The sequence below is a fragment of the Propithecus coquereli genome, unplaced genomic scaffold (assembly GCF_000956105.1).
Source record: "Propithecus coquereli isolate 6110/MARCELLA unplaced genomic scaffold, Pcoq_1.0 Scaffold171, whole genome shotgun sequence".
NCBI classification, from domain to species: Eukaryota; Metazoa; Chordata; class Mammalia; order Primates; family Indriidae; genus Propithecus; species Propithecus coquereli.
In genome coordinates, this window is record NW_012141747.1 from 4,173,931 (window position 1) to 4,184,361 (window position 10,431).

The window sequence follows — 10,431 nt, forward strand, 5'->3', positions numbered from 1 at the left end:
CGGAAGGCTGAGGCAGGAGGATCGCTTGAGCCCAGGAGTTTGAGGTTGCTGTGAGCTAGGCTAATGCCACGGCACTCTAGCCCGGGCAACAGAGCCAGGCTCTGTCTCAAAAAAATAAAAAAAAAAAAAGAAAGAAAATGTTGCTTCCATTTTCCTCTTCAATAGAATATAGCTTAATAAAAGTTACTACTGTTTACTTTTCATTTTTCATTTCTTTAGAACCATAATAACCATATTTGTATGTGTAAAGATTTTTAGTAACCCTTAACCTTAATGTGTTTCTCACTGACTGAGTTGCACAGTTAGGAGTAAAGAATTTTTTCTCTGATGCCTTCATTACTTTCAAATATGGCACCATGTGTGCATTTCTAATTCTTTTTGTTTTTTTTCAGAATATTACAGGGGTACAAATGTTTAGGTTATATATATTGCCTTTGCCCCACCCAAGTCAGAGCTACAAGCATGTCCATCCCCCAGATGGTGCACACAGCACCCATTAGGTGTGAATGTATCCATCCCCTCCTCCCCGTCCCACCTGCCCAACACCCAATGCATGTTACTACCATACGTGCACGTAACTGTTGATCTATTAGTACCAACTTGATGGTGAGTACATGTGGTGTTTGTTTTTCCATTCTTGTGATACTTCACTTAGTAGCATGGGCTCCAGCTCTATCCAGAATGATAAAAGAGGTGCTAGATCACCATTGTTTTTTGTGCCTGAGTAGTAGTACTCCATGGTATACATATACCACATTCGATTAATCTACTCATGTATTGATGGACACTTGGGTTGTTTCCACATCTTCGCAATTGTGAATTGTGCTGCTATAAACATTCAAGTGCAGATGTCTTTTTTATAGAATGTCTTTTTTTCCTTTGGGTAGATGCCCAGCAGTGGGGTTGCTGGATCAAATGGTATTTGTACTTTTAGCTCTTTGAGGTATCTCCATTGATAAATGGGGTGGATTTCTATTCATCCCGTTGAGTTGAACTTTGTTGCTTTGTTTTCTCTCTTGAGCTATTGTGGTATCTGGCCTTTGACCTTTAGCTTTTGGATGATTTTACACTGGTCAGTGTCTATTGTGTTGATCCATATGTAACACTGTTCTGAGTACGTCCTGGAGGGCACATCTTGCCTTGATGAATTCCCTCAGTCTACTTGTCTGAGAAGGTCTTTATTTCTTCTTTGTATATGAAGCTTAGTTTTGCAGGATACAAAGTTCTAGGCTGGGCATTATTCTGTTTGAGAAGACTGAGAATGGGGCCCAAGTCCCTTCTTGCTTGTAAGGTCTCAGTTGAGAAGTCTGCAGTTAGTCTGAGGGGTTTTCCTTTGTAGGTTACCTGCTGCTTTTGCCTTACAGCTCATAGGAGGACCACTTTCGTGTTTATTTTGGCCAGTCTGATGACTGCGTGTCATGGTGTCTTCCTGTTTTCAATGAATCTCCCAGGAGTCCTTTGAGTTTCTTGTACCTGGATATCTAGATTCCTAGCAAGGCCAGGGAAATTGTCCTCCATTATATCCTCAAATAGTTATCCAACCCTTGTATATTTTCTTCTTCACCCTCAGGGATGCCTATGATTCTTAAGTTAGGCCTCTTCATATAATCCCACATTTTTTGTAGACTTTGCTTTTTTCTCTTCTCTGCTCTATCTCTGCGACTGACTTGTTTAATTGAAAGGTGTTGTCTTCAGTCCCTGAGATTCTTTCTTCTGCTTGATCTAGCCTATTCTTGAGGCTTTCCACTGTGTTTTGTAATTCTTTGAATAAATTCTTCATTTCCAGAAGTTCTGTTTGATTTTTCTTTAATATTTCAATTTCTCCAGTAAATTTTTCATTCATTTCCTGGATTTTTTTTTTTTTTTTTTTGTGGTTTCTTTGTGTTGGGCATCCATTTTCTCTTGCATTTCATTGATATTTTTCTTACAATCCATGTTCTAAATTCTTTATCTGTCATTTCTGTGTTCTGGTTTTGGTTGGTATGCATTGCTAGAGAGCTGGTGTTCCCTTTTGGGGGTGTCCTTTCGGTTTGATTCTTCATACTTTCAGAGTTCTTTCGCTGATCGCTTCTCATCTGGAGCAGCTGTTGCTTCTTTGGATTTTCATTTAGATAATGGCATGCCCAGTTTAGTCTCTGAGCCAGTAGGTGATGGCTTGTGGATGAGATTTGACCACACCCTGTGTGATGAGTCAGGAAATGTAGTAAAAGGGTGTGCAAATTGACCTCCCTGTCAGTAGGTGGCACTTGCTGGGAGGAGCAAGCTACAGTGTTGTTTTTGGGTCCTGTAACCAATTCCGATTTCTCTGGAGAAGCACTCTAGTGCTCAGGTGGTGGGTGGGGCCCTGGGACTTCCAGATGTTTTCTTATTCTCCATCTCAGCAGGGGTGGGCAGGGGAGTGAGGGTGGGGCTGTGTTGGGTGAGACTGCCTTCTAGCTCCACAAATGCTTTTAGTAGGGGGTCAAAGGTCTGTTCCCCACCTCTAGGCAAAGCTGCCAGGGCGGGGCTGAAGTGGCCCCACTAAACTAGAAAGTCTTCACAGTCTGGAGCAGGCTTCGCTCCTTTCCACCCTCCCCTATTCCGCAGTTTCTCCTGGGCCTCTGCCAGCATCAGGACCTCAAGTCAGCTGAGCTCCCCCACGACTGTGATGTGGGCCAGGAGGTTCCCTGCCCAGGATCCAGGCCTGAGCTGGGAGCGCGGCTCTCTCATGGGTGGCGGGGTGCCCCTCGAGCACGCTGCAACTAGGAACCACTGTGCACTGTCACCCCTAAAGGCACACATACCTCAGTAGGCTAATTCACAAATACCCCTTCTGTCTCCCTGGGCAATTCGGTCGAGACCTGGGTGTATGGGATCTGGCCTGTAGGCCTGTTCCCTGGCCCCAGAGATCAATCCCTGTCCATGCCAGGGAGAAGAATGCTGGTCCCAAGTCACCCACGGGGTGCCCAAGCTGGATCAGTGTCCTTCCACCTTGGGTTCTGCCACACTCTGCTGGAGTCACCAGGCAAGTAGCACCAGGAAGGGCCGGCGGATAGGGAGCTCAGGTCTGAGCACCCCTTGGTCCACTGCAGGGCCCCAAAAGGAAAGGTCTGAGCCCCATTCGCTGTGGATGCCTCTGGGTGGTGGCTAAATTGTCTTTCTTGGCAGCCACAGGTAGGGGAAGGGAAGGGGAGAATAAAGGACTAGGTGGAGGAAAGACTGCATACCAGTAGTCTCTGACTCTCTCTCCAGGAGGAAGTCCCCCTGTAATGACCCTGTGGCTCCTGCAGTCTGGGCCGGAGTTGGGAAATGTCTGTGTGGGGACAAGCAAGATGGATCCTGAGGAGTTGAGGGCCCTCCAGGAAGGACAAAGGCACCCAGTGGGTAGAGAAGCAATATGGTGCCTTCCAACCGGCTCAGGTCTCTGGGGTGGGAGGCGCCCCAAGGGAGCTGGGAGCCTGGTGCCCCATCCATAAGAGGCTCTCTGCTCACTGGTGGCAGCAGTCTCTGGGCTGGTGTCAGCGGGTCTCTCCAGCAGCTCAGGAGCCCACCAGCAATCCGAGATACAAGGGAGGAGAATTTTAACGGCTCCACCTACCCTTCTCACTGGTCTCCAAGCCTCTCCAGGCTTAATCCCTACTGATGCCTTTCTCCTTCCAGTTCTGCTCCGCAGCCTCTTCCTGTGGAGTCTCCTGTAGGTTCAAGCACCCTTCCTTCTGACCCTCATCCGATCTACGTTTTTCTGTTTTTTTCTCTTTCATCTAACATTTCTCCTTGCAGAGACAGTCTGGCTGGAGGTGTTTCTTGTCCGCCATCTTCGCATTTCTAATTCTTAAAACTGTCTTCTAAGGTCTGTCAAGTTCAGATTTGTCCCTCTTCAAGCTTCCTGTTTAAGATGCCAGGAAACATGCATAAGGGAAACAACGATCTTAATTTTTTGTTCTTACCACAGACATGACAACTTGTCTTTGTGACTTAAAACATATATTGAATATTTTGTTTTTTAATATAATTAGGGTAAATCTGACTTTTTAGAATGCTAGATTGTTTTCCTACCTTTCATAGGCAGCTAACCTCTGATCTGGAAATGAGGTCGTCTGACACAAGCATAGGTTGGCTGCCAAATTATGAGACTCAAATGGGAAAAACTATAAAATTAGGTGTACCTGAAAATATTTATTTTTTAAAAGAAATGAGATCTGTGGTTTTAGCTTTTGATTTTCTCTATGTTTCTTACAGGTGTAAAATACTAGACAGACATTTGGTGATATTGTCCAAGAAACACCTTGAGACCAAGTTTTTGAAGCTGAATGTGGAAAAAGCACCTTTCCTTTGTGAGAGACTGCGTATCAAAGTCATTCCCACACTAGCACTGGTAAAAGATGGGAAAACACAAGATTATGTTGTTGGATTTACTGACCTAGGAAATACAGATGACTTTACCACAGAAACTTTAGAATGGAGGCTCGGATGTTCGGATATTCTTAATTACAGGTAACTTTTAGCAAAATTATAGATTATTTTAATTCATGTCTCGTTGGTAGAGAAGAGTTTTGCATCTTAACATTTAATTTATGAAATTAATAGACCTTTTGACTGAGATATATAAAGTTTTCGAAGGATAGTATATTTCTTAAAGTGTCCATTATTAACATGATTTTACAGCAAAATCAGATTTATAGGTAAAACTGAGTCATGGAGTACTCCTGACTATAAAAGGTTTTGACTGAACAGATACTATTGAAACTAATTCTGTATTTATCTGGAAACTTAAAATGGCATTCCAGAATTGACCTTTCCGCTATTTAAGCCAGATTACTCAAAGTGATACTGACTTAAGTGATTCCCTTTGATGAACTAAAAATTAAAACCACTAAACTACAAAGAAGGTTATATTTTAAAAATTAGGTTTTTAAATATAGATATTCATGTCTCACAGAATCTGATAAATACAAAAAGATTTCTACGCTTAGCTTATGTTACTTACTATGGAGAACAATCTCTGTTTTCAAACAATCTAAAACCCAACTTCCATTTCTCATTCATCTGTCTACTTCTCTACACAAATAATTTATCTAATTCCACGATCAGAGCATAACATCTTTTTTTGCCTGATCTTGATGTGCAGAAATAACAGGTAAAATTGTGAAATTATCATTCCAGAGTTATAGTGCCTTCCAATAAGTAGAACGTTCCCTCATCTTTTCTCTCCCCCACTTCCCTTTCTCTATTTTCTTACTCTCCTAGGCATGCCTAAATCATTCCCATGGTGTAGATATTGGCTCTATATTTATTATATGAAATTACATGTCTTGAAGTGATTTCAGACTTTAAACCGTTTGCAAACTAATATAAGGAACTCTTACATACCCTTTGCCTGCATTACCTACTTTTAAATATTTTATATTTGCTTTTATCATTCTTTTTCTAGATACTATAAATATTTTTTCGGAACCATTTGAGCAGTAGTTGTAGATATGGTAACCCTTTACTCCTGAATACTTCCATATGTATTTCCTAAAAACAAGGACTTTTTTTTAAACATAGTCACAGTACAATTATTAAAACATGAATTATTGTGTAATTTACAGCCCTTACTCAGATTTTACTATTGTCTCAATAATGTCCTCCATACCAGAAAAATTTGTCACATTTAGTTATGTGTCTTTAGTTTCCATTAACCTGCACTGATTTGTTGCTCTGTTTATCAAGACTTTGGCATTTTGAAGAGTACAAGCTACTTATTTTGTAGAACATTCCCCAGGCAAATTAGGCTTTGTGTAATACTTCCTCAAGATTAGATTCAGATTATGCATTTTTGACAGGCACATTATGGAAGAGATGTATCCTTCCTCTTTAGTGTATCATATCAGGAGGCATGTGATAGTTTGTCTCATTTCTGATGATAACCGAACACTAGGTTAAGCATTTCTTTATCAGGCCAAATGGTGATTTAATGAAGAATTTTTCCATTTCTCACATTTATTTTCTTATTTAGTTAGATTAGTATGGGCTATGAATCTTTTATTCAGTAGATTATAGTCTGTTACCATTATCATTTACTTTGAAGCTCAGATTGCCCTTTGAGAGCCCTTTTCTTGCTGGCCTCTGTGTTTTTTTGACATGTCCCCATAATTCTTTGACCCCTTTTTGGTACAAACAAGATGTTTTAGGGGGGCTCACATTATATTCTCCCTGGAATCAGCTGTTTCTCCAAGGAGCCATGCTTCTTTTCAGTGGCATGTGATCTTTCAAAACCAATATCTGGGGGCTAGGAATATTCCCCAGATACTTTTGAAAATGAAATTGTCCCATATCATTTATTTCTCAAGCATCATTGAAAAATTTCATATCAATTCTAGGTTAATGATAATGAATTCCATGAGTTTTGCTGGTGTCTGGAGAGATCGAAACGTTAAGACATGTTAAATGTTAAACAAGATCAAACCAGTCATGACAGGGTATGAAAAATAGAGCAGTGTTGTCTGGATCATTCTCAGAATAAAAAAAATATCTAACACAGCTTCAGCATATCCAGAACAGATGAAACCAAAATGCTCTGACTTCCTGCTCTGCTTTTCAGTCAGAAGTTCTGTTGGTACATTCTGTAAAATGTTAATCGGTAATTAATAAGAGGAGGAAAAAACATTAAAACCACTTACTAGTACAAAGTAAGGTTTAAATCTAATAAGGTTTAATATGCATATTATACCTCTTCCTTGACCACTAGCATTTCAAAGAAATTTCACTCTATTCTATATGTTATAGGGAGGAAGAAAAAATAGATTTTTATATGCAGATTAGTATACCAACTGTACTAAAGCATAAAGAATAAAAAGCCTTTCAAATTCTTTTTTATTTTTAGTGGAAATTTAATGGAGCCACCATTTCAGAGCCAAAAGAAATTTGGAACAAACTTTACAAAGCTGGAAAAGAAAACTATCCGAGGAAAGAAATATGATTCAGACTCTGATGATGATTAGAGCTCAGTTATATATTTCTGCTTCAGATTTAAATGTGTTTTCTAAATTTTATTGATTTCGATACATAAGTCATCTAATACATGCTGGGGTTTTATACAGCTACATCACATTGAAAAGCATCTTTACTATTTTCTGTGTGGCATCATGTTTAAGTTGAGGAAAACTGAGTTCTTAAATTATCTGGGAAAGGTCTGTATTCTCTATTTTTGAGATTGATTTTATCGCAATATGATTCTTACGTCTTTATACCATTCACAATTGTGTTTTTTAATGTACTGAATTAGAAATAGAAATTCAAAAACTATTTCAAGACTAATTCTTAATCAGCATTATTTACAACAGGTCTAGTAACATTTACTGGTGTAACACACTGCACTTGTAAATGAATTGCAAACACTCTTCACTTCTGGAATATATTTAAATAACTATTAAAGAACTGCTTATTTATTCTGGATGCTGCATGTTGATGTTGAATTAACTGATGGCAGCAGAAAGCTGTTTCAGGTTGTGAACATACTGCCTTATTTAAAGGGTGCTGATTGCTTGTATTTTAAGACATTCGTTAAAAAGAAATCAGGAAACACTTTTGGAATGATAGCATAAGGAACTCCACTGACTCTCTGCAATAAAACAACCATTACTTTTAAAATTTTTTTATAAAGTTTTTAAGTCTCTGAAAATTGTCATAAGAACATACATCAAACAAAAACATTTATTTAAGAAAATCTACTGAATCTTGGTAAGATAGTCTCTGTGGCATTTGGGCCATGACCCTACTTCCTCTCTCTCTAGTTCCCAATCTTGGGCTACAATTTATCCCCTGGAAGAGTAGACTACCAGCATTTCTCATTCTCCCAAGCTCTGTGTTCCAGAAGCCCTTTTCCAAGCAAGAGTAGCCAAGAGGTCTGGAGCTCCTTCCTGTAACCGATACCCACTTGTAGCACAGAAACTCTAACCCAATAATGGCAGACTGAGAATACTGTGCCTCAATTGCATTTGCCCCAGCTTATTCACAGGGTAAAGGTTCTATGCAAGTAGAAAAGACCAGGACCTATAACCCACTGCCCCCTTATAGACCATAGGTATCACTCCTAACCAGGCAGGTTACAATCCCCATCCATAGCTTTGGAGCCACAGCACTGAGGTTCTGTCTGGTGGGAATGGCAGACCATAAAAACAGCTCCATGCCACTCCTTAAAGGGACTGACTTTCTTTAGAACAGAATGAGGGAGCAATGGAGGGCAGTGCAACAAACAAAAGGGAAGATCAACAAAAAGTTCTGAGAATGAGAAAGGTAGCTAATAAGAGTCCTAGGGTTACAACAAGCCTCAAAGATACTGTACTAAAAAAAAAGGTACTGTACAGGAGCCTGAATTGGATTGAACTGTGCAGTACCTTATGCCCCAGAGCATTGTCAAAGAGGTTAGCTAGCAAATTGGTGGGTGCTAATAGCAGGATATGGTAACAATAAAAGCAGACCAACTAGAACCTTTCCAAGGAGATCAGGAAAAGAAACAGTAAAAAGAAGCCCTATCAAAGCCACTGTCTTTGGGATTAGAGAGAAGAGTCCAGGTGACTGACACATGCCCAGACTGTGCTCTCTCTGAGAAGGAACATCAGGAGGCTGCACACTTCAAGGTAAATGGACTTAACTGAAATAGTTCAGCCAAGTAACTGAACAAGCCTGGGAGCAGAGGGGAGGGTGAAGGTGAGTATCCAGAGCTGCTGCGTTATAAAATATTGTCAAAAACATCCAGTCCTCAAATTACAAGCCATGCAAAGAAACAGGAAACTGATCTATACACAGGGGAGAAAGGCCATCACTAGAAACTGACTTTGAGAGGGCCCACGGGTTGGAAGCAGACAAAAACATCGAAGTGCTATTATGTTCAAAATGAAAAAAAATGAAAGTATGCTGCAAGTAAAGGAAGTTATGTAAACAATATTCCATAAAATCTAAGAAAGAAAAGAATTACTTTAAAAGAACCAAATGTAAATTCTGGAGTTCAAAATACAATAACTACAATGAGGGCCGGGCGCGGTGGCTCACGCCTGTAATCCTAGCACTCTGGGAGGCCGAGGCAGGTGGATCGCTCAAGGTCAGGAGTTCAAGACCAGCCTGAGCAAGAGCGAGACCTCGTCTCTACTAAAAAATAGAAAGAAATGATCTGAACAACTAAAAATATATAGAAAAATTAGCCGGGCATGGTGGCGCATGCCTGTAGTCCCAGCTACTCCGGAGGCTGAGGCAGTAGGATCAATTGAGCCCAGGTGTTTGAGGTTGTTGTGAGCTAGGCTGACGCCACGGCACTCACTCTAGCCAGGGCAACAGAGTGAGACTCTGTCTCGGAAAAAAAAAAAAAAAGAATGAAAGGGCTTATCACCACTGACTTTACCAAGGTAGAATTACAAAGGAATTTATGCCAATTTATGCCAATAAATTAAATACTTTAGAAGAAATGGACAAATTTCTAGAAAGACAAACTACTGAAACTTAAGAATAGAAAATTTGTAGAAATCTACAACAAATAAAGAGATTGAATTAGTAATTAAAAACTTTTCAACAAAGAAATGTTCAGGATTACATAGCTACAATGGTGAATTCGACAAAACGCTTAAAGAAGAATTAACACCAAATCTTCACAAACTTTCCCCAGAACTAGAACAGGAGAAAACACTTCCTAACTCACTCTATAAAGCCAATATTACACTGACATCAAACCAGAATGCAACATCACAAGAAAATTACAGACCAATAACTTGTATCAATATAGACACAAAGATCGGCAACAAAATACTTGCCAACCAAATCAAATTCAGCAACACAGAAATTGAATCATACACCATGACCAAATAATATTTACTCCAGTAATGAAAGATTGGTTCAAAAAGTCAATGTAATACAACCTATTAATACAATTTTTTAAAAAACATGATATTCTCAATAGATACAGAAAAAGCATATTAAAAAGCTGAAACACTTTTATGATTAAAAATCTTGGTGAACTAGGGATAGAGGAGAAATTCTTGAACCTGGTAAAAGCTATCTAAGAAAAACCCACAACTAAAATCATACAGAATTTTTTCCACCCTAAGATCAGGAACAAAACAAAGATGTCTACTTAGACTACTTCTACTTGACATTATACAGAAGGTTCCAGCCAGAGCAATTAGGCAAGAAAAAGAAATAAAAGACATCCAGATTAGAAAGGAAGAAGTAAAAGCAACAGTATTTACAGATGACATAATCTTATATGCAGAAAATCCTAAGGGGAGTGGGGAGGAAACTATTAGAACTCATAAACTTATAAGTTCAGTAAGGTTTAAGGATATAAGATTAATATACAAAAATTAATTTTATTTGTATATACTAGCATTAAATGGCCCAAAAAGGAAATTGAGAAAACAATTCCATTTATGGCAACATCAAAAAGAATAAAATGTATAGGAATAAATTTGAAATGCACAG

General features: G+C 39.3%; 1 protein-coding gene across 1 annotated transcript in view; it reads left to right on the plus strand.

Annotated features, from left to right (window-relative positions):
- TXNDC9 (thioredoxin domain containing 9) overlaps window positions 1–7,605 on the plus strand; it is a 17,340-nt gene extending 9,735 nt beyond the window's left edge. The window contains exons 4-5 of the mRNA XM_012641945.1: window positions 4,219–4,473; window positions 6,845–7,605. Coding sequence (XP_012497399.1) covers window positions 4,219–4,473; window positions 6,845–6,962 — 373 coding nt within the window. The 3' untranslated portion in view covers window positions 6,963–7,605. The remainder of the gene's footprint in view (window positions 1–4,218; window positions 4,474–6,844) is intronic.
- Window positions 7,606–10,431: the final 2,826 nt, after the last annotated feature.